The 24,407-nt window shown below is 39.7% G+C and overlaps 1 protein-coding gene across 2 annotated transcripts in view; it reads right to left on the bottom strand.

Annotated features, from left to right (window-relative positions):
- Positions 1–209: 209 nt before the first annotated feature.
- Positions 210–24,407, bottom strand: part of TUBGCP3 (tubulin gamma complex associated protein 3) — a 55,786-nt gene continuing 31,588 nt past the window's right edge. For both annotated transcript variants that reach the window (XM_015411764.1, XM_015411763.1), the window contains exons 12-22: positions 23,044–23,154; positions 22,559–22,667; positions 20,295–20,484; positions 16,743–16,878; positions 16,018–16,086; positions 12,300–12,435; positions 4,363–4,451; positions 4,070–4,201; positions 3,639–3,779; positions 3,038–3,154; positions 210–1,154 (exon numbers count right to left, since the gene is read on the bottom strand). In XM_015411764.1, coding sequence (XP_015267250.1) covers positions 996–1,154; positions 3,038–3,154; positions 3,639–3,779; positions 4,070–4,201; positions 4,363–4,451; positions 12,300–12,435; positions 16,018–16,086; positions 16,743–16,878; positions 20,295–20,484; positions 22,559–22,667; positions 23,044–23,154 — 1,389 coding nt within the window. In that variant the 3' untranslated portion in view covers positions 210–995. The remainder of the gene's footprint in view (positions 1,155–3,037; positions 3,155–3,638; positions 3,780–4,069; positions 4,202–4,362; positions 4,452–12,299; positions 12,436–16,017; positions 16,087–16,742; positions 16,879–20,294; positions 20,485–22,558; positions 22,668–23,043; positions 23,155–24,407) is intronic.

Consider the following 24,407-nt stretch of genomic DNA (forward strand, 5'->3'; position numbering starts at 1 on the left):
TTCATCTGGGGTCAGTTTCCACTTTGAAAAAGAACACTGAAAACTAAATCTTGAAATTACGGCAGGTAGAGGAAGCAGACGAGAATGTTGAAAGATAATCGTGTTTATTCTCTACACATTTTACCTGTGAATATAACAAATGGTAATTGGCTATGACTTGATATATAGTGACTTCTTTACAAAAATGTTTCTCCCCAAAATCTGGACAGCAATATATAACTATGTACAATGGAAAAATAGGCAAGGAAAGAAAAATAAGTAGTCTTCATTATTTAAATTAATTTCTAATATACCAGATTTTGAACACAAAATACTTCATTCACATCTATTCATATTTACACACGCCATTACTTGAGTGTGCTGAGGCTCCAACTTCATTTTAATGGTATTAGTTATGTTTCATTCCTGTTGCGTCTCTATTGTTTGTTTCTGTGCAGCAGTTTAAAAAAAAATTCTGGAAAAATAAATTGTTTCGAAAATGTTAAATATTACTGAACATATTTTTAACTGACTTGTTTTAAGACACTGTCAAGTACGTCACAACTGTGAAAAAAGGTATCGGGGGGAAAAATTGCTTTACAAATATATTCGCTGACTAGATCCTTTTCTGGTGGTTTTAAAACAAAAGTGGTTCCTGAATTGAAATGAGAAATTATGAACCCTTCTTAATGCTGCAAGTGAATATAAATTTCCTGGAGACAAATATAAATTATCGCAGAATGCGCTTCAAGAGCACCCCAGAAAAATATAGTGATTTGTTAATGAGTTCATAAGCAAAATTTTAACGTTTTAAGCTCACTTAGCAATATCAAACATCACACAGTGTGAAACGAGCCTTTTTGCTTTCTGCACAATCACAAGACTGAAAACGGGTTGCTTGCAATAACGACAAACCCCCATTGCATGCCATTTGGTTTTGAGTATGCCGATCTTGACTGCCACATCCAGCCAACAGGTAACCTTCAGCCATCCTGAGACATCCCCGGCAGAGAGGTTTATGTGTGTGAAGCACGTCGCCCCCTAGTGCCTAAAGACACCCTAAGCCTGGGTTCCCTGGCTTTGTAATGTTCATTGAAATCCAGCCTGAAGCTCAGAAACTGGAGACTTTCATCAGAACTGGTGGTCAGTAACACCAAGAACTGCTGCACAATGCCCTGGGGGAAAAAAAACACAAGATTCACATAAATGTATACATACTAATATTTAAATATAATGAAAGCATTATGACTAGTGTTCCCTCTAAGTTGAGTTGGTGTGAGCTAGCTCACAGTTTTTTGGCCTTCGGCTCACACATTTTTGTCTTAGCTCAGGAAGGATGGCTCCAGAGCAAACTAATTTATGCAGTAGCCAAATTGCTCACTCACAACTTTTATAACAGTAGCTCACAAAATAGAATTTTTGCTCACAAGACCCCACAGCTTAGAGGGAGCATTTATGACAGCCAGTGTGGTATCGTGCTTACAGTGTCAGGCTAGGATCTGGGGGACCAAGGTTTGAATTGAATCCCCACTCTACCATGGAAGCTTGCTGAATGACTGGGACTGATAGGCAAGACGTCCTGCTCCTTTACGTCAATCACCAGTCTCCTGTATGCCTGTTTGGCATGTGCGTACAGAGCGGCTAACAACCAATCCAGGTCCATAGATCGCTAAGGAAGCCAGATGGAAGGGAGGAGTGAGAGAAAAAACTGTTACACTGCCAGCTCAGATCAGTCTGAACCGAGAGAAAGCAAGGTTTGCATCTCCAGAGTGTTAAAGTGGAGAGAACCTGTCTCAGGTGACTATCTAAGTCTTAGAGTCTGACTTTTGCAGGAGAGCAGGCTAGCATAGTGAATGCTTGAGGAAGAGACTGATGTCTCGGAGCCCGGTTTCTGAGGGAAACCGGCAGATGTTTTGTTGTTTCTGAGAGAAGCTCACATTTACACTGTGAGAATCCTGAGGCTGAGGGAAAGACAATAATCACCTGAAAACTACAGGCTTGGCTGATCTGTGTACCCAAGAGTTAACATCTGAAACGTCATAACTTAATGTGCCAGCAAAAGCTGTGTATTACCGATAAACAGTTTTAAGCCTCATTACTGAGTCTCCTTATTTCTCCTACCTTGTAGTGAATTAAAATTATTGGGTTTTTTAAAATCCAGTTTGCCTAATGTCTTATATGTAATAAATGCATTTAGAAGGCCACTTGGGTTCAGTCTCTTAGTAGAAGGCAGGATAGACCCCTCTGGTCGAACCGTGTAGAAAGCTCACTACCTCTCCTTAAACGGCCTTTAGACCCCAACTTTCACAGTGACCTTGGGGGCCGGTCACTCTCAACCCAGCTTGTTAGGAGAAAATAAGCCACTTTGGCTCCCCACTGGGGAAGAAGGCAGAGTATAAATGAAGAAAATGAATAAATATGAGCTGTGTTATTCTACAACAACCACTGAAAACCCCCAATAGAAACTAAGTACAGTGCTAGGGAGGGCCAGCTGCTGTATTGGCCCCATCCACACAAATGCAGTTGAAAAGTTTACCTTCGATGGGAACCAGGATCTTATGAAATTAAAGGACTTAAAAACCTACTGAAATTAGCAACAAGATGGTCATGAAATTTGTTCCCACCATAATGACTCACAGGGACAGACAGCAATCTAGCTTTTGCGGTCAAGTGGATCTCTTAAAAACTCTGTAAAATATTTCATTTTGTGGCTGAGTTTTTAACAGCCTATTAATTCAAATTATTTTTATGTTGTTTTAGTATTTTGTTTTAGTGTAAGCGCCCTCTCAAGCAGGCTCATCTGTAGGCCATTCTATGACTGGGGAATGTTATGTGGGCTGATTGATCATTCCTCTATTAAGAAGGGATGTCACACTTCCCATAACATAATAATGGAACAGGTTACGCTGTACTTTATCGGCACTGATCCTCCTCCAAGTCCCATTCCATCCAGATAATGTTGCATTAAAACAGCATGTAGTTTACAAAAAGGACAGCAAAGATATTCCATTCACAGGTCATTTAAACAAACGTTCATCAATAACAGTTTTTAAAATACCTGATAGAAATGGGTAAGAAGCCGCAGCTGTGAACACATTTTTGGTATCGAGTCTTGGAATTCTTTAATTCTTTTATTCTCTTCTTCCTCTTCTGAAGCTGTTACTCCCCATTCACCCTTAAGAAATGATGTTTTGGGATTAGCAATCAAAAGGCACATATTCATACAGCAGCATTTATTAACAAAGCGACACGTTGATTTTCTTAGAATACTAAGTATTATGAGGCTGCAAGTGTCTTAAATTAGTCTGACGAGCTGAAAGCCAAGAAATTAATCAAAGATATTCTTCGACAAACAGTGTAGCAACTACGAATGAAGAATTTCTCTCATTTTAAAGACCGGATGGCCACCAAAATTATTTTTATGGCAAAATCAACGTTTGACCTTCACATTCGTTTTCAATTATGGATTATTCAAAAACTAATATAGAAAGGGTTTCAGTTGTTCTTACAAATACTTATTCACACAGCCTTTCTTGAGGGAAAGAGATGATATTAAGGAGGAATAAGGAAAACACATTCTCTCTCTCTCTCTCTCTCTCTCTCTCTCTCTCTCACAAACACACAAACGCACACATAATGCCATTGAAGACAATCAGTACCTCAAGTTCTCGCTCTTTTTTTCTTTCTTCAAACTGCAATCGCAGCTGTAGCTCCTCCAAGGCAGATCTATACAGTGTATCTTGAGCATTTTGAAATTCAAGGATCTGATCAAAGACGGCTCGAAGCTGGTTGAGAAGCGTCTACAAAAAGATAGTAATAAGATGAAAAGACACAAGCAAGATACCAGAAAAAATTAGACAGAAAAAAGATTAGTAAACCTCTACAGACTTGCTGAAAAACTGCTATATTACTACTTCCTCTTAAAGCAAAGGGATACATAGAAAAGTTGATTACATGCACAGATATTCTCTAAGCATCACAAAATAGATCACTAGGGAACCCAGGTGAAAGAAAGTCGACACGGAATGAGAAGAGAATTATAGAGAAAATGAAAAAAAAATATCACGATTACATAAAAGAAAGGGCTTACTCTTGAGTCAGTATCCAACAAACAACGAGAAATAATTGTGTCCAAGAAAACTTCATGAGCAGCAATGATGTGGTCCAAGTCCTGAGCTTGTTGAACTTTGTTCCACAGTTCATCCCATGAACATTCAAGTACCTATGACACAAAACCATTAGTGTTGGGATATGTTTTACTTTAGAGAGAATAAAAACAATTACTTCTCCACTCCACACGTCTGTAACATAATTAGTCTGATCTGCCAATAAGAATGTTCAACCTACTTTAAAACAACAATAAAACAGATGGTTAAAGGGTACCTCAAATGTAATGTAATACTGCATTTGATGAATGAAATGGACCATTTCTGATGCCAGAACGTGACACTGATGCAGCACCCCAGAAAGCTCTGTAAGAAACCCAAAGAATTTGGATATTAAAATTAATACAAAAAAAATCTAGCTAGATTGTTTCATATAGTTTTAATTTTTTCATTAACAAGTTGCAGTATCAGTCTATTCCCTTCTTTAAAAAGAAGGACCTAAAGAAGGGAGACATACAATACACTACGGTTTGATCCAGTCTTCCACAAGTGGGAGGGAGTTCACGGAGGTGCATCTTTCCCACCTTCTTCTAGCAGCCCCCACTGCTTCCACCATAGAGTCACTGCTGAGGATTAGGAGAAACTTCAGGGCATGGGAGGGGCCATGGCTCAGTGGTAGAATATCTGCCTGGCATGCAGAAGGTCCCAAGTTCAATCCGCAGCATCTCCAGTTAAAAAGACCAGGTAGCAGGTGATGTGAAAGACCTCTGCCTCAGACCCTGGAGAGCCACTGCCTGTCTGAGTGGATAATACTGACCCTAATAGACAGATGGTCTGATTCAGTATAAGGCACTTTCATGTATTCATGTATACCATGTGGCATTGGGGGCACACCTCAAGATTGGGAAGAAACTGGACAATATCCAACCACACATAAACATACCTGTGCAAGCTCTTCCACAAACTTCCCCAGTTCGTGGGAACTTGCAGCCAAATCCATACATCGGAACTAAGCTATCATCATATTAACCCCATTGTATTACTACCACGATTGCTTATGCTCAGTACTGCATCAGGCTACAAACTTAAAATACACCACTCCCTAACTAATTTACCTACAGGATCAAACAAGAAAGTAAGATCAAATTTATAGGTTGCCAGCACTGTGGAGCTTTTGGATAAGGCAACAGTACTTAATTAAAAAAATATGGAATACTGGCTTTACTACTAGGCAGACGCAATCACTATATTGCACAGGTAAGAAATGGCTCCCCGGAATAATTCAAATAATCTACAGAATTACTACTGCTGCACAAAAAGATCTCATTTCTCCTGAATTGTTTAAAAAGTCTAGGGTCAGACAATATGTCTCCCACTTTGGCACGGCCTAATTTTGTACCAGATGATAGGAACAGACGACTTCTTAGTGAAATAACCAAATGAACAGGCTGAGATCTATAAGAAGCAAATGATGTGGAGTCAGAATAGCTGAGAGACCACACAGCTACCTATGAAAAATCCAAGATGATCTAATATATTACACGTGCTGCTCATTATACAAAACCCCAATGTAGTGACACAGCATCTTGGATTTAGAATTTCTATTTCACAGACAGAACACTAATCAAAAGTATCATATGGGCTCAATCCTCTTTGAACTGAGGGAGATTTAAGTTTATGTAAGCATGGGACCAATCTTCATGATTACTCACATGCTTCATACTAACAGGTTATATGTTCAATATTTTAATGCTATAGTTCCTGCACAAAACTTAAAATAAAAGTAGTTAAAAGTGGCTTTTGGGAAGAGGAGTAGGTGGTGCCTATTACCATAACTTTCAACCGTTAACTTGTTAACAGCCAGTGCAAAAAATTATGGACTATTTCGGGACGTGGGCAGTAGGCAACAGAGACAGGTGGAGAAATTGTAGAAAAGATGGGAGCCTCAAAATAGAGGTTGTCGTTCTGTTCTGAATCTGAATTTTAATAACTACGGTAATGTTTTGCTCTTTTCTGAGACCCTTTATATGTAACACCTGTAAAGGCACCTCTCTGTAGTGTTCTGAGGTGACGTGTTATGCTGCCTTCTGCCACGCTTAGAGTTCCTTACTTATTTTTGCTGACAAAAGGCTCTGGACCTAGAATTCTTAGGATGGCTTAGTTAATTTTGGTAGAATGATAGAATGGTAAGTGCACAGTGGTGGCTCTGAGGTAAAAGGGAATCCTTTACTCTAAGTAAAACAATTGTTTTCTCTTAAATGTAAATAGAGCTTATTTAGAAATATAACACTGTAACAGATTCAGTAGAGGCCATAGGTGTAATGGTTTCAGATGGGTACAGTTTTGTTTTCTCTGAAATTCCTTAAATAGATGAAAAAGAAGAAGAAGAAGAGAAGAGACTGGATTTATAGATCTAGTCTATAGAATCATAGAATCATAGAATGTTAGAGCTGGAAGGGACCTTGCAGGTCATCTAGTCCAACACCCTGCACTCTGCAGGAGCATAGCTGAAAGATAGCCCTACATACCTACAACATACCCGAAAGATGGTCATCCAGCCTCCGCTTGAAAACATCCAGTGAACGAGCATCCACCACCTCCCGAGGTAGTAAATAGATCTATTCACAAAGGCTTATTTTCTCACTTGCCACTTAGGCTCATAGCTTCCACACAGAACATAAGACTTTTCTCACACTCCACAGCATCTCATTCAATTCTCTTCCCACACACTCTGGACAAACTCTTTCTCCCAGTCAGTGAAATTTGCCCCCTAGGATACAGCTACCAGCTAACCATAACGCACTTCAATCACTCATCCAGCTCCCCACTTTCTTAGTCTAGAGGCCTGCCTTTTTAAACTACAGCAACATATTTATAAAGCCCCACATTAAATCACAGAAAAAATACACACAATATTTACATACCAAAACACCAAAACTACGATTTTCTTTATGTACCAGCCTGTGGTTGACTTCTTCTTTGCAAAACATCTAAGGAAGTAGAATGCCTTTATGTGTGAAACCAACCACACTTTGAGCTACTATGGTTGATCGGGGAACATCACCAGCTAAATGCTTTGCCACACAGAGATGGCAGTTATACTCCATTTTTTTGTTCCCTTCCAAAACAGTCTTTGTTTTGTTTGTTTTTAAGTAAAAATCTTCCTACTCCTGGTAACTGAGACTCATTGAGTACAAGTTCTGCAGAATTAGGATAGTGACTTGTCCAAACTATCTTATGTCAATCCTTATTTAATACATTGCATCTCATTCTGTATTCTGTTTTTTCTTTTAAAACACACCATAAATTTTTAAAGCAATATTCCATTTCTTCAGAAAGAAAACCCTACTGCTCTAGGCCACATAATGGGCACAGTTGTTTAAGGAGTTTGCAAGTCCACAATCAATGTTCTACACATCGAGCCATTCTGAATTACATTTACAAAACCAAACAACTATTATATTGGGTATCCTACCTAGTGATTTCTGAGTTCAACTTTGGGAGGCAGTCTCCCTTTCCAGAGCATGATCCCTCTGAGCTTTCAGTGCTCTTTTGGGTGAGCTTTGCTAAAATGCTTAGGCTGAACTTTGTGGGGAAAGGAGATAAAGCATCGTCAGTCAAGGGTACTCAAGTGTAGAGCAAGCTTCAAGAGGAGATAAGGCCATGCCAAAGCTTCCCTGTTTGCGCTGCGGTTTAAAAAAACGACACCTGTATGCTGCAGACTGCCTATGAGAGAGAAAGGCCACAGAACTGTTTGCTGTGTTTGATATTCCTGTATCCCAAGAGAAAACATAACACTTGCAATGCAGACTTGAAAGAAGCAAGTCAGAAAATAAGAGCATAAAAGCTATGTGGGATACAATATACTAAACCAGGACAAGAGGGAAGATCGAGCAGCAGAACTGCATTATCAATCTGAGAACACACAGCTCACGCACCGGCTTTTAGGCATCATCTGGGTCTTGTTACCTTATCCTACTAGTCTCCTACTAAATATCTGAATTAAAGAGCAGCACTGTATAACAAGAAAACTTGGAAGCTTCTGAAAAACAGAAAAGTCCCCTCATTAATACAGCTAGAAGCCCTGCTGAGTCCATAATATTCCACTTTCTGGCTGGGGTTTGCAACTTCTCATCCCCTAGAGGTAATAAAATCTTGATGAATAATGATGAATTACAATCCAGTGGTTTCCCCTTCAATTTTTTATACTCCTTCCTTCCTTCCTTCCTTCCTTCCTTCCTTCCTTCCTTCCTTCCTTCCTTCCTTCCTTCCTTCCTTCCTTGGGGGGAGAGATAATCCAATCATCATACAAACATTTCAAATGTTAAGTTTCCTGAGATACTCTGTCAGGGTGGAGACAGGGATAGATTACTGTGGCGAAGTTCCCATTTTAATCTTCCTGGGTCTGTTTGGTGCCAGAGAGGTACAAGGAAGACTTTGTAATTGTGTGTAGAACAGCCAGGAGATCCTAATATTGTCTGGCAGCCAGAAGTTCTAGCTGTTTAACATTATGCACCACTAGGTGGCGAGCTAGACTTGTTTTTAAGGCAAGAGATGTTTCAGAGGTGGTTTGCCATTGCCTGCCTCTGCATCACCCCCGTGGTATTCCTTGGAGGTCACCCTTCCAAATACTAGCCAAAGCCAATCCTGCTTAGCTTCTGAGATCTGATGGGATCGGGCTAGCCTGGACTATCCAAGTCAAGGCGCTGGCCTTTGTCATACCTATGGAGACACAACGTTTGCTGTTGTTTTTTTCTTGCTCTTGCAACTTAACACGATGGCCTAAAACATATCCCCACCACCGCTTCTTTTTTATAACATCCTGCCTGCGGAAGAGTTCTGAAAAATGTGAAAGTTTGCACAGTTTTGTTTTATGCTGACTGGCCCTATTAAAAGATAGTAACATGGACTGTGCTTTTGTTTATGGATTCTGACTTTGGACCAGCACCAGCTTTAAATAGCAACTATACAGCAGGCTCTACATTGAGAAATACACTTAGATGGGTGGTGCTTTGGTTTACTTAATCCCTAGTCTCAGTTACTGTTAATATAATAACAAAAAAGGAATAGTAGTGAGAGAAAAACAAATTGCACGTCATATTTTGGAGGTACTAGCAGTTAGGAGGGAAGATGAATGGAGAGATATTGGATCTGGTTCATGCTGAAGGGAGGAGGGGGCCTAATTCCATTCCTGAATTTAAAGTCACTAGGTAAAGGTAAAGATTTCCCTTGCTCGAAAGCCAGTCGAATCCGACTCTAGGGTGCTCATCTCTATTTCCAAGCCAAAGAGCCAGCGCTGTACAAAGACATTTCCGTGGTCATGTGGCCGGTATGACTAGACGGGTCTCACACTGCTGAGCTACTGACCTTCCGGTCTGCAGTTCAGCATCTTAACCACTTGAGCCACCACAGCCCCTATTAAAGTCACCACCCCCTCTAAAACTGCTATTATCCCTGCAATGGGGGGGACGGGGACGACATACTGGTGCTCATACTGTTATAACCCACATAGTAGCTGCCTTCCAATTTCTTCCCATCACCACTGCGTGCTACTACTAAAGCCAAAATTGGGAGTTTGACCCCAGGTCCCTCAGTTAACCCTGATCTCTTCCAACTTCTAACTGCTGAGAAAGTTTCTCTGTTACCAAAAGACATGTTTAAGCAGCCAGTTTTCCTACGTATGAATAGTTTCACTATTTCAAAACCTGGCAGTCATCTGCTAAGTTGATAAGCAAAATGTTAAGTATTTCTGAGATCCCAACTTGCATAACTTGTGGAGAACTAGAACTGCTTTTGAATAACCTCTCTAACTATAAGATGGCACCTTAGCAGATTGTCAAGCAGAGGCAGCTGCACAGAGCTACTGGCACTAAAGTTGTGAGCGAGCGATTTGGCTACTGCATAAATCAGTTTGCTCTGGAGCCTTCCTTCCTGAGCTAAGACAAAAGTGTGTGAGCTGGAGGCCAAAAGAACGGTCAGCTAGCTCACAATAACTCAGTTTAGAGGGAACACTGCATGGCATCAACCAAAATTGGAAAATCAAGCCCCTATGTTAGTAGCTGGACCCCTCTTCAAACTCAGAGAATCCTGGGGCAAGCACTACCAGGACCTGGGCAGGCCAGGTCACTGTTCAGACATGGATGCCAGTCACATAGCTCCATGGGAAAATGACAGAAATATACTTTGATTAAATCAGGAGGTGGTCAGAGCAGATGTCTTTCCCCCACCCTAAAGGAACGCATAACTTAAGCAAATGGATTATGCGAAACATCTCCGGGAAGACTTAATTAGCAACTCAAGCAAGCAATTACTCTCAAACCCTCTTTTGCATACTCAAGATCACTTTTTCCTCTTTGCTACTACCTATGTGCAACTTAATCCCTTTATCTCAGTGTCACCTGTTTGGTTAAGCCTTCCTGGGTCATCAACAGGGCCATTAGCAGCCATCAAGCCATGGCCCAAACCTTTGTTTCACCCCGGTAAAGCAGTCATCACAATTGTTCTCTGAAAGTTTCCCAAAGGAAAGAACACACGCCTTCCCACAGCCTCAGGGCACAATTTTCCTATAAGAATTGCCCCCCAAAACCCGCTCAGTGTGTGTTGAGTATTCTTAGTATGGACCACATCCACCACCATTCATGAGCTTCTCTTTCTCTCCTTCATGGAACAAAACGCTGGTCATTTCTCTCCAGGTCTGATGTTTCCATGGATCTTTCCAGGACCGGTAAATATCACCTGAACCCTGAAACGCGATTCCCCACTCCTCCCTGCCTTTCCAGCTAGCTCTTGAATGTTGTATATGTTTTGCTGAATGAACCTTTTTCTCATTTTCTTTGTTAATAAAAAGACTCTTTAATTGAAACAAATTGTCCTCACAGGGACAATCCTCATAAATGTTGATGTTTCGATTCCAATTGCCCCCTCCCACAGTCTCCTATGCTAATTCCCCCAACTAATGGGGAGATTGCCTCTTTGGGTAACAGCTACATCCCAGTCCAGTAACCCTTGCAAACCCATATACAAAAAAAAGCCAACAAAAAAAAAATCTCCCAAACCACCAATGCCACAAATTCTGTCCAAAGACCTATGTTTTGTCAGATATCAACTGAGAATACTATTAAGTTGTAAATGAATAAACCAAGGGAGGTGGAATGTGTGAGTGAATTCCCAGAGAGGATTCCTAGAGCTGACCAGAAGGCACTTCATAATTTAAAATCTGCCATAATAAAGTTTGCAGATTTCCTTGAAAACTTTCCTCTCAGTGGTTATGTCATTTTTCTAGTTTACAGTTTAAAAGCTATCCCTCAACAGAACCACATCATTATGCAGGCACATATTCAGAACAGACTGAACTTCCTTGCTTTGTTCACTAGACTGAATTGGGCATTGCCTGTATGTCTGAAAAAGACTGTGCAGAAGAGGCATCTGCAGCTCAAAAGCTTCCTGACAGACTGAGTTCATCTAATAAAAGCTGGCATTAGCTTTTTCTAAATCTTCCTTTCTGTTCTGGCAGTGTTCCTCAAAGAACTGCCTTCCCTCTTCAATGGTTAGATGTCTAGGCAGAAATCCCATTCAAACAAGCAGAGGAAAGGTAAATAACTCTAGCCAAAATGGCACTACAACTGACCTAGTCTAAAGATTCATTCAGTTTTGTATCCCAAAAAGCAGTAGAAATCAAAAAAAGGGAGGGGAACCAGCACCAGCATACAAGAAATGGTGCAAAACACAAGAGACCGCTGGCTGAAATCACTTAAAAGTGAAAATATTTAATTCCGAGTTCACTATCAGTATAAGAATACTTAGGTTTCTATCCAGTTATACTGATAGTGAACTTGGCATTAAATATATATTATATATATATATATAAACTAGGTTCTATTCCAAGCACTGCTGTGAGCCTTTGCGTGCCAGAAATGCACTGGTCAGCAACCATCTGTAATGCTCTATTGCCCCCTGAAGGCCGTCTCAAAAATTTCACTATCCTTACAGTCTTTGTAACTCCTCTGTGATCAAAGACTTTCCCAGTGAAACTCTGAAGAGCGCATAGTTCCTACCAAAAAAACTGGCAGGGACAGTTAGCCCTTTAATTTAGGCCTATATTATTTGGGATCAACACTTCATTTGCTTAAGATTGTTTCTTTTATTTTTGGTCTAGAATACAAGACTGTGAATGCAATGGCTTGAAGAAATTATCCCTTGAGGTTACTCACCTACCTGGCATATTTTTTAGAAGTTTTGCATTGCACATGTGCCCTTTCCATATGTCTGTGAGAATATATTCCATTCGTTTTGCCCTCCACAGGAAGTTGAACACCCGTAGGTAGTGGCTCATGCACTCTCGTGTAAATACCTGCAGGTAAGATCAATATACAGACATAAAATGTGATCATCTTCTCTATCTGAGTATGTACACCTGTAATTGCTTCAAGTGACAGCTGAAGCATCATTTCCAGTACAGTACTTCAAGATGAACTGCAAGAGAACTAACAGGCGTTTCCAACTGAATTAAGATATTTCCAACACAAAGGTTTAAGCAAGCATCGGGATAACAATATTAGAATTAATAATGAGTCAATACGCACACACAAAAGAATCGAGGGGGGGGGAGAGGGCTGGGACCTTTTCTCCAGAATTTTTGCACCAGGACATATAACAAAGAAAGCACCACTAGTACGGAATATGCTTTGCACGTACAAAGAGAAGAGAAGAGAAGAAGAAGAGATTGGATTTATACCCTGCCCTTCACTCAGAGTGGCTTACAAACTCCTTTCCCTTCCCCTCCCCACAACAGACACCCTGTGAGGTAGGTGGGGCTGAGAGAGCTCTTTCAAGAACTGCTCTTTAAAAAACCGCTCTGAAAGAACTATGGCTTGCCCAAGGTCATCCAGCAGCTGCAAGTAGAAGAGCGGGAAATCAAACCTGGTTCTCCCAGATTAGAGTCTGTGCACTTAAGCACTACACCAAGACCAAGTTCTCTAGTATCCACAATTCAATTATTTCAGGAAGAGGGAAAGACTTTTGCATAAGACAGTGGAAAATCACTGCTAGTCAGAATTGATGGGATTAGGCTAAAGGATCATTAGTCTAACACTGGATAAAATAGTTCCTTACATACATAGTGGGCGGGGGGGGGGGGTAAATTTTCAAAAAAAAATAGAGATAGGTGGACATCTGACCTGTCCCCAAATGGATGAATTTAAGAAAAAGTACATGCGAAAATAAACTGATTTATCACTCAAGAACAAACAGGCCTAGAGCTCTCCTTTACCCAAATTTATCAAAGTGACAGCAAGAAACAGAGAGGGCTTCAGACAGGATTAGTAGTTGTGGCGAAATACCTACCAATGCTTACAAAATCTAAAGCCTACATACCCTGAGACTCTGCTACTACAAAAAAAAATATCCTCCAAATGGACTCCCTTCTTAGTAGTTTTAAGACAGGGAAGCTGGCAACAGGGAAAACTCCAAAAGAAGAGGACAACCATAATAAATAATTTAGGATTAATCCAGGCTCTTGAGGGCTCTGGATCTACTTCTAAATAGATAGCTGGAAGAGACAAATCAATGGAATCTGGCATTGGACATAGTTTTGGGAACTATATCATCACTTGTAAGTAACTGCAGTTTTAGAACTAGAGAAGCCTTTAGATTACAGCAGCTGTCTGAGATGTAGTTGCCAGGATCAATCTCATTCTCAAGTACAACAATGTCCTCCTTGCCCTTGATCTTCACGACTCAAAATCCTATTGGAATGCAACTTTCCTCTTTATTAAATGTATTATTTTAGTGACATCTACTCTCCTCTGAACAACTTTGTAAATTAAGGGCAAAATACTTGTTAAAATTAGTGGCCCATCTAGGATTTGATCAGGCTCCATGCCAAATCCATCCAAGAGAATGTACTCTTACTGGATTTCTTCCCTTCCCAGGAACTTCACAGCACTAGGGATCAAGCACACCTATCCCGTGACTTGCTTGTTCATTACTAGCACAAATTCCTCTCTCCAAAAGTAAATTTTAGATGTTTAAGCCCACTCTTTATTAAAGCTCAAGACAATTTCTCACACCATGTACGTCCTTAGTCCTGAGAAGGTATCTTTCCAGATGGGGAACTGAAGCAGCAGACAACTCAACCAGATGCATTTATATTCTAATCTGGGACAAACACCATTTCTTGCTGTGGTTCACACCCTCCCACCTCCCTCTTCTTCTACCACCTGGAGTTGAATTGAGCATCTCCCAGCCTCCACTTCACCACAATGTCCAAATGTGTGCGTCGGGGGAGATCGAATCCCAGGAACATGTTTTCCTGAGGTGCCCATTATTTGACAAGGCTCGTACAAAACTTATTGATCCTTTTTTGGCTGGCACTTCAGATCAGGATAAGATAGAGAATTTGTTTTCTAACTTTGAACATACAGCGCTCCATCAGATTGCGAAATTTTGCTCCTTGGTTGTAAAAGCTCATCAGTGTTCTGGTTGTCACTTAGGTTAGGACTGCTTGATTTTAACTTTTACTGCTACTTTTGTCATTTTTATTTTATTCTTTTTTACTGTGCTTTATTGCAGCGTATTCTTAAGTCTGGTTTTAGTGATCAAAACGATTGCACAATGCCGTCCCTTATTAACCTTGTTGTACTCTGGAAGTTTTACCCTCTGGCTATTGTAATTTACTTTTATGGTTTTTATATTGCTGGCTATGCGCTGTAACAATAAAATTCATTCATTCAATGTCCAAATGCAAGTGCTTCAGTGAACTGGGCCTTGTTTATTTCACACAATCCCAATACACTAGAGCTTCTCCATCTGAGGTGTCAGGGTGAGGAACTGGGCCTGGAGCAAGCCAGGAAGTGTTCGGTCAAGCTCCACCCCCCTGGAGGACAAGGAATGAGGCAGAAGCAAGGGCCACATGCAAGAATGGCAATAAAGTGGGCTTGTACCCAACAAAAAGATCATCACAGCCTGTTGCGACATCTGAATTATGCTTGAAGGAGCGACTTACCTCACACCACCCAGTAAATCCGTAACTATTCTGAAGGTACTGGTCTGAATTTTGGATAGGAATGGTTGAGCTGCACCAGTTCATTTTGTTTACCCTTTCACTATAAGTTGAACTACTGCTAGTCCTGTCATTTACTGTGTTTTTTATTAAAAAGAGTGTGTGTGTGTGTGTGTTTTAAAGAATATGTTATTACATAAAACAATTCCACTACTGTTGGAAACCACTTTCTCCGCAGTTCCTTTCTATACCTCAAAAGGTTACTTTCAATATGAAACTAACAAATTGCTACACAGCCCTGCAAAAATACTTAGAATTTACTGGAAGGGATGCAACCATAAAAAAATGGATTAACAAATTAGCAAATGGAGATATTATCTTTCTTTCACCAAACTTATACATAACGATACCTTGTTGGACAGAATCTCACTTCTGACATCTTGTTCAGAAAGCACTGCTATTCTTTACACATGGTAAAAGCATTCTGAACAATAGTGCTGCTATTTTCTCATCTGTTTTAATGAATACTACATATCAGATTTTATTTAAAGAGTACAAATAAGTTCCCCTGAAATACATTTTACAGTTCTGGCAAATTATCCCAAATTAGTTGCTACAGTTGCAGAATAATGGAGGAAAATGAAAATCCATTTATTAAGTACTTTCTAAAATCTCCGACAGAACAAATGAATTATTTATTTCAAATAATGAAAGTCTTAAAATGTAGCATTTTAACACTCATTAATAATTTAGGGAAATTGAGATTTTGGCTGTACTCTTAATACAAAGGGGACCATCCAAGATGCCATACAGTCTCTTTAATCACGCATTTCCAAAAGTGCAAAGGCTATTTTAATAACAAAGTATTTAGTGAACTAGGCAGCCAGTTGGAGGAGAGGCTGGAAACTGACAACCTGAAATAAATATCCTTACCGTTGCAATTGGTCCATCAACATGATAGTCTAAGCTGAAAACATCCCAGCCGGTATCACCAGGAGACACCTTTGGGAGGAAAAATAGCATTTATTCAAACCAACTGCATCCATGGTTATTCAGCTGTTTTCTAAATGGAATCTATGACCCCTCTATTAGCCATGGCCCTTATTAAATGCTACTTATTTCAGTATGAGTGGGAAATAGTCACATACTATACTGGCATAAAATGTGACCTTCGAAGTATGAAATACCCCCTTTGATAGCGTATAGTATAAGAGGCAGTCTGTGTATACTGGGTTTATCTCCACTGGAACATCACATCGTTTATTAGGTAAACAGGGAGGAGAACAGATGAACCGCAGAAATCCCACCCTCTTTAAATACTGGGTTGAACAGGACCATAAAAAGGACCTGTATTTAAATACAATTTAACTAAAATTTCAGGCCGTGTTCCAACAACTGAACCAGTAGCCTTGAACACATACGACTGTATTTCACTGTGGCTTTAACTTTTATTGTCACACATTAAGCCGAGTCAAAGCTCATTTTTGGTGTGACATAATCATTATATTATTGTATGTATACAGTTATACTGAATTTATAAGAAATCTGGTTCTATATACAAAGGCAATACTATATATGTTCAGAACTAATTTTATCCATTTTTGGTTAAAGTACTCAGACAAGCGTTTTCCTAAGACATTGGCAGTGCTCAGAAGTACCTCCAACAGTCTGACATCTAAGCGCTTGAGGATCTCAGGGTTATCAAACTGTGCATTAGTTGCTCTGACAGCCGTTTCAAGGATTCCCGTCAGATTATGCTGATACAAAGTGGTAGCTGGCCTGGCAAGCTCCGGCCTAAAATTAAGATCAAGATCAGACAGACAGACTGTATTAACAAAATAGCATTGCTGTCAACGGCTGCTACTCCAGCAGAACAATACAATATATTTTCAGATCACATATTAGTGTTCTTTGAAAGTGACGAATTATATATGTATAATTAGAACTAGTATCATCAAAGTTGTGGATTTCCACAAACAAAAATGACCTTAAGCGCTCAACATTTCCATATCAGAGCTCACACCCAGGCTCAGCATTTAAGCAACTTACTGTGACCACGTTACATCCTGTAGTCAGTGCTGTCTTAAATAATACAACCAATCTGCTCAACTATGTCAGGCATACTAGATGCGGGTTAATAGGTTTGTGAAGAATATCAAATCCTTGGGTTGGGGGGATGATTGTCTCCCTAGGTTTCCCAAATCATAATTCAGTGTACCAGCAGCAACTCTGTTAATTTTCTATTCCTGAAGTAAACCATGATTCTTCCTTCAGTAATACCCTTTTGGAAGGGAAATACATTCCTGGTTTAATTTTCTCTTGCACCCTTGTTTTTGGAGGGTCTCAGGTTACAAATGTGGCTGAGGTTTATGAATTCTTTCACCCTTGTGCGTATTGTTGTGCGTACAGATTGTTGATAACTATTCTAATCAGGCAGAAGGTGACTTAAAGTCCAGAACAGCTACACTTGCCTGTATATTTTAAAAAACACTGTTTTAAGATCAAACATTGCAGTCACATTTTCAAGATACTCTCAACAACCTTCAAGGTTAAAAACATCTTTAAAAAAATTAAAATAAAAGCAGAATCTCTTCTGGTAAGTGACTGGAGTGCCCGTTAAAATTCCATCAACGAAGACCAGGCAGGCGTGCTTTTGCATTAGAAAAGAAGGGACAGGTGCAAGGTAACATTCTCAATAAACTTGAAATAGCAAATTAAAAATTCCATATCAAAAAGTATTTTTGTTCCACTAAAACATGACTCTGCACTGTTTGATGAACCAAGTGTTGTGCCGATTCTGTGTCTCCTCATTATTCTGTTGCACTTTAGTGCGGAAATGTAGCATTCATTCAGTTCCTGGACAAGAAGAAGATTCCTTTGATGTCTGGCAAGTAAATGGAACCCTTTGTAATGAAAAATCTGCATTATGGAAGGGGGTGGCATGAAACAGGGGAAGCCCAAGATGCTTTCAAAATCTTCTGGCACCTACGGAGGCGGATGAGGGCGTGGAGTTAAGTACGGGATCTGTGTCTTTCAAAGCTGGAGATCTAAGTGCACATTTAAGATACAGATATTTTGATACATTCGAAGGGCAGTTTTCACTTCCTACTGATCAAAATATTATTCATTGCTATAGCTGCTGAATAGTTAAGGCCAGAGTGTCTATGAATCTCTATGTTCATCTTCTATGTACCTAACAGTTTTATATTAGACTAATACCAACATGAGGGGGGGGAAATGAGACTTGAGGAATAGTTTCAGGCTCTAAAATGCAGGGCGCCCATTTTAAGTTGCAACTGTGCATTTCAATTATATCAACCTTTATTGTCCCAGTTAACTCCAAATGGGCACAATCTGCAATCCCCACCACCACAGAGAAGAGTATTCCTGTAGGGAGTTTCAAAGCCCCCCTCCCTGAACAGATACTATTTTTTCAAACACACTGCAACATCTAGCTATTACTGTGAATGTTGAGCCTTTCCATGCATAACTATGTGCAGATATTCTTGTCTATATGCACTAATATGCAGCACATCTGTCCAGTAGCCTACAAGCATTGGTGGTAGGGTCTGCAGCCAGAGTCACACACACACACACACACACACACACACCTGTACTTTGCCAAAGATATTCAGCAGCCTGCTGTTCTGCAGGACCCAAGTGCACACGCTACTTGACAACCTGTATGCCCAGGCCCTAAAGAATAACAACATGCTATAGGAATTCTGGCAAACACTTGCACACAAAAAGAAAGGGAAGAGGAGAATGTCAGAGAAAGCATGACGAAAGAGCAGTGGATTCTTAAAGGGTCCTAAAGGAAGTGCTAAAAATGCTAAATACAATCCACACCAGGCCCGTAGCCAGGACTTTGTGGCTTGCCGGGCAAAAAATTTTTTGGGGGTGGGGCTGCCATTATTTTTCTGTCTGTCTCCAAACAACTGTAAGGTAAAGGTAAAGGTTCTCTTGCTCGAAAGCCAGTTGAATCCGACTCTAGGGTTGTGGTGCTCATCTCCGTTTCAAAGCCGAAGAGCCAGCGCTGTCCGAAGACGTTTCCGTGGTCATGTGGCCAACATGACTGAACACCAAGGCGCACAGAACGCTGTTACCTTCCCACCGAAGTGGTACCTATTTATCTACTTGCAGTTTCTTGCTTTTGAACTGCTAGGTTGGCAGGAGCTGGAACTAGAGACGGGAGCTCACTCCGTCATGCGGCAACTCGGGTCTCGAACTGCTGAACTACTGACCTTCCACAGCCTGCAGTTCAGCATCTTAACCACTTGAGCCACCGTACTTTTAAGTAATAAAGACTTTTTTTTTAAAGTATCATTGGCCTGACATTGGGGATTCTCTGGTCTGTTTGGCCACAGCAAGGCACAGGAGCATATACCTTTTTTTTAAAAAAAAGCTTTAAAATGCTAAAAAAAAATATTCAGAAGGAAACCTTGTGAGGCTGACCCTTTAAGGGAGGGGGCAGAGCCCCCAACAGCCCACACTTTAGCTACGGGCCACACCCACACCCATTTGTATATACACAAAACCGAGCTCTACAGCATTCACAACATATTTTAAATAATACCCAAGGTTTAAAATCAGACAATAAATTGAATACTAGGAGATCAATATAACCAAGAGGTGAAAGAACAGATTAGATTGTCAACACCCACCAATTCCATTCCACTTAGAAGATGAAACGCCCAATTATTCATACTACTGTTTCTAAAACAGTGCATCTAAAATAGCTCAACATGAAACCTGAATATTTTAATATTCATTAGCATCAAGTCCCAGCTGAATTAATCAAGTGGTTAAGCAGAGGTGGTTTGCTACCGCCTTCCTCTGCAAAGTCTTCCTCGGTGGTCTCCCATCCACATACTAATCCTGCTTAGTTTCCGAGATCTGGCAAGATCAGGCAATACATAGCAACAGCAGCATTAAAGTACATTTATTTATTTATTCATTCATTCATTCAATTTATACCCTGCCCTCCCCACCAAGGCAGGCTCAGGGTGGCTTACATGGAGGATAAAACACATAAATAAACAATTGTAACCATCATAAAACCAACTAAAACAATTCAATAGATAAAACAGTTCAATCTTGTAATAGTAAGTTTTCCTGTTTGCCCTTACCAAAACTCTATTTTGGACTGACATCCTTCTCTCTTGTACAAACATTAGCCATTGAATACAAATACAGTCCAAGTCACTTACTTAAGCAGGTCCATTAAGTGCCTGATAAAATCTCCCTGACCAAGAAGTAGGTAGCGCCTCATGGCCTGCATATGTTCCAGTAAATTGTACTTTTTATTAAGAACATCGAGTAAATATTTGCTGGTCTCAAAATATGCGGCATCTATTTTCCCCTGAAATGCATTTTCCAAATCTGTGAACATTTCAGCAGCTGTCAACAGAAAAATCACATGTCACCTAGACTGCCAAAGTGCATTCTTTAATATTTTCTCTCTTAAATGCAAGCAGTGTATAACAACCTTCACAACTCAAGACAAATCATTGGCTTGAATTCTATAAAACTAAATCACTACCTCCATCTTTGCTTGATGAGGAATGGAAGGAGATCAGTGTATTTCTCTGGGGCTTAAATGCAGGTTTTCAGAGCTAAATGTCTTGAAGGCATTTAAACAAATACATTTTATGACTACATGACTGTAATAACTGATTCATATATTTGAAATGTCAGAATAAATATTTCTGTAATACATATGAAGCTTTCACACTTTTGCAAATATTCTCATGAAAAGTCTAAAAAAAAATATTAAAGCACATATTCAAATCAGTGTCAGGATCTGATGTAGTATAAACCTAAAGCCACCCTGTATTAAAAGGATAAAATGTTGAACTGAAGTGTATTCTGCAGCATTACATACCAACAGACCTCAGAAAATGGATGGTTATGCAACGCACACATCCACTATTTAGGAACAACAGAGCAAGTGAAAAACAATCTTTATCTATAGAGCCAGGATTCCTCTTTGATTGGATGCTGTGAAGGAAACTTTTTTGTAAGTGAGGTGGTGGGTTTTTTTTAATGTAATTGTTTTTCCCTATAATGTGAGAGTGCTACAAAGTCATAGTAGAGATCAAGAACACAACTACAACAAAATATGAACAAGATTTACCTTTGAATTATAAAAAGAGTAATTTTATTACTCTCTCTCTTTACTGCCAAGCATTATTTTATTCTTCTTGCTATTATGCTCCAAAAAACCTTGCTGACCAATTTCAGTGTATTATCTTACACTTTCTAAAATACACAGATCTGTGCCTCAGTCCAACAAGGGAGGGTCATATGTGATCAAGATTTACAGCCAATGCTTATAGGGTCTGTTTGGGTTTTTTGCATCAAGTACGGACAGTATTCAGCATCGGGAAAGCAGAAATGCTTTACACTTGCATTCTTTGTATACATTTAATTATTGTTTCTGTTAATCGATTTTTCTGTTTCTGTTTATCGATTTTTCTTGTTAATTTTAAAAAAAATTAAAAAGAAAAAGCAGAAGGTCTACACTGCCTAATCTCAAAATTTGCTGAACTAGCAAATAATCTTACTCATGTTTATCTACTACTGCAAGAGTATCACAGATCATTTAGAATGAAGCTATGATCGCAAGTTAAAAAGTCAATATTCTGGTCAAGCTGAGCTTCTTACATGCCACATTACTTAAAAGTATTTTAATATCTAAATTTTCACATAACTAGCAGACACGAATAACCACCCACATGCAGATAAAAAATCCACATGGCATGGAGGCTGCACAGGGATACAGTACATTTCTGATAACCCAAGCGGGGGGGGGAGGGGGAGATCTGAACGTTTAAAGGTTCAGGAGGCTAAAAGGAACCCAAAACCTTGAGGTCTATGCAGAGACATCACGGAAAAAAAGAAGAAAAAAAACCTCTAGGTGACATCTACAGCTGCTCTGGTAACTCATACTCAAGAGGCACATCAATGGAAAAATGGCCTTCTATGCCTACATTAACAAATGTTATGATCCACTGAGGACCCTCCATATGGAAGCATCCCATGCATCTGGCTTTCTGCTAAAATGCTAAACAAAAAGTACAGGAAAGCAAGCTCCTGTGCCAATGCACTAGAATTTGGTGTAAACATTCTGAACTTAATAAGCCCTCAGACAGCATTTCAGGCATACATGCTACAATTCTCCAAAGCTGTTATGCAACCAGACAGGACATCATCAGAAGTTCTTCACAAAGTGTGCTGAATGACAGCTCAACACAAAGCCCCTGTAGAGGGACCCATGGACTTTGCACTTTGTGGCAACTTGCACCCACCTCATGCAGAGCAAGGGCCACCGTCACTTGGGGCTGAGGTGGACTTTTTCCGGTAGCCTTAATGGCCGATCTGCCTGTGCCCACCATGCTCAATATTAAACCAAATAAAGCAAGTATTCTGTTACAATGCATACTGCTATAGTAATCATATTCTAATTTCATACCATCTTTCGGTGATTCTGCAGATTTTGCCACAGCTATCGTCTTCCATGATGGAGTTTGGTCGTGACAAACCTGATGCAAGAAGTTTATGGATTTTCCTATCAGGAGAACCTAAAAAGAGTATTTTCAGAAATTACCTATTCAAGAAAATTAATTGGAGCAGCAGGTTTTCGGCTTCTTAAGAAAAGCCAAAATACAGCATACACCAGTTACTATAGGCAACGTTCCCAATAGCAAGCCAAAGCTAAAATCCAACAGTCCTAAGTTATCCAAATGAATTGCAATACACTCCAAATATATTTTATTCAGACTTGCATCTTTGCCAGATCACTGACAGGTAAAAGGACATGGCTCACAGATCAACAATGTTAATGCAGCTGTGATGGATTGAGAGAGAGAGAGAGAGACAGACAGACAGAGCGCCATTCTCCTTGATGCGTGTATCTCAGATACGTTCATTTTTAAAAGATGAGCTTTTTAGTCATACCTTTCTTGAGTGATCCATTGTAATAAAAGAAGGAATCATCGATTTTCTCAATGAGTATTTATCATGCCACAACCGATCTGTTTTTACGGTAGGATCTGAAGCTACAAAAAACTGCAGAAAAAAACTTCATATTTACCCTTTTTTAAAAAAAAATGTATATTCAAGCTATTATATACTTTACAAGACAAAAAAATCACACACCATTATCTTGATTGCAATGTAAAATGAGAATGTTATTTCACTGTTGTTATCTTTCAGCACAACAGAGAACTAGAATTAAATAGCAACAATGGGATTTTTAACTGAAGGATAAAAAAGAACAAACCTTTGAACGTTTTCAAACAAATAATCTGTGAGCTGTTTGCCCTTATAACAGAAGGGCAGCAGTAGTGTTCAGATATTACATTCCAGGAGAGCATGAGGTCAGGAGCCATTCACCCAACTCATATGTCCTCCTCCATTCTCTTTGCTGCACACCAAACATTACAAATGAACCAGAAGACACTATGTTTACATGAATGTAGGCTCTCCCTAGCCACATAAGCTACATGCTCAAATCAGTTAAGGAGATTCCACATTCAAACAAGTGTTCAGGTGGTGTGTGTGATGAAGGCATATGCATAAGACAGATCTAGACCATTTTCCATCATTGGAATGGGATTTTCCTACCCCCTACCTCCAATTGCAGCTCATAGATTAGGGAACCCTGAGGAATGGCATGAGGAGGATCTATAGCAGGATGTGGGAATTGATGGAAATTGCCAATTAGTCTGGCTCCAACCACACATGCCTAAGACCAGATCTCAGTGCCATACAAAAATGCCCTGGAAGACAGATTGTATCATCAGAACAGACCCCAGATATAGTATTCTAAAAGTACAGCAGCTGTACTGAATTGCAATATTAATTCATGAATGGGGGGGGGGGGACTTACCCAGGAGAGTAGGTATAACATATGTTCTTAAAAAATCAACAAAATCAGACTCTGAAATTTATTACCACAGTTCCCCTTGGTAACTGGCATGGAGCCATAATTTGAGTATTAATGAGAAAAAATTAATTTTAAAATCCATCAGACAATTCAATCATCTTTGGGAGTTATAAAAGCCTTCATTTTATAACCAGGGCAAAGTAACATGCAATTAATGTATTTAGAAAACATCTAGTAAAAAATACAAAGAGCTGGAAGAGCATTTTATAATTACTCCAGTAAAAAAAGAGATCTTGGAAAGGGTGAAGCAAACCAAGGTCAGAACATAATTGCAATATAATTATTTTATCGATTCACTTTACCCATTCAAGGTTCTTTGGCTTTTATTATATCTAGTTAGAAAAGATTGCCAGAGAGATGGGAAATCATGGTA

The sequence above is a fragment of the Gekko japonicus genome, unplaced genomic scaffold, assembly GCF_001447785.1.
Source record: "Gekko japonicus isolate JY-2015 unplaced genomic scaffold, Gekko_japonicus_V1.1 scaffold247, whole genome shotgun sequence".
Classification (NCBI taxonomy): domain Eukaryota; kingdom Metazoa; phylum Chordata; class Lepidosauria; order Squamata; family Gekkonidae; genus Gekko; species Gekko japonicus.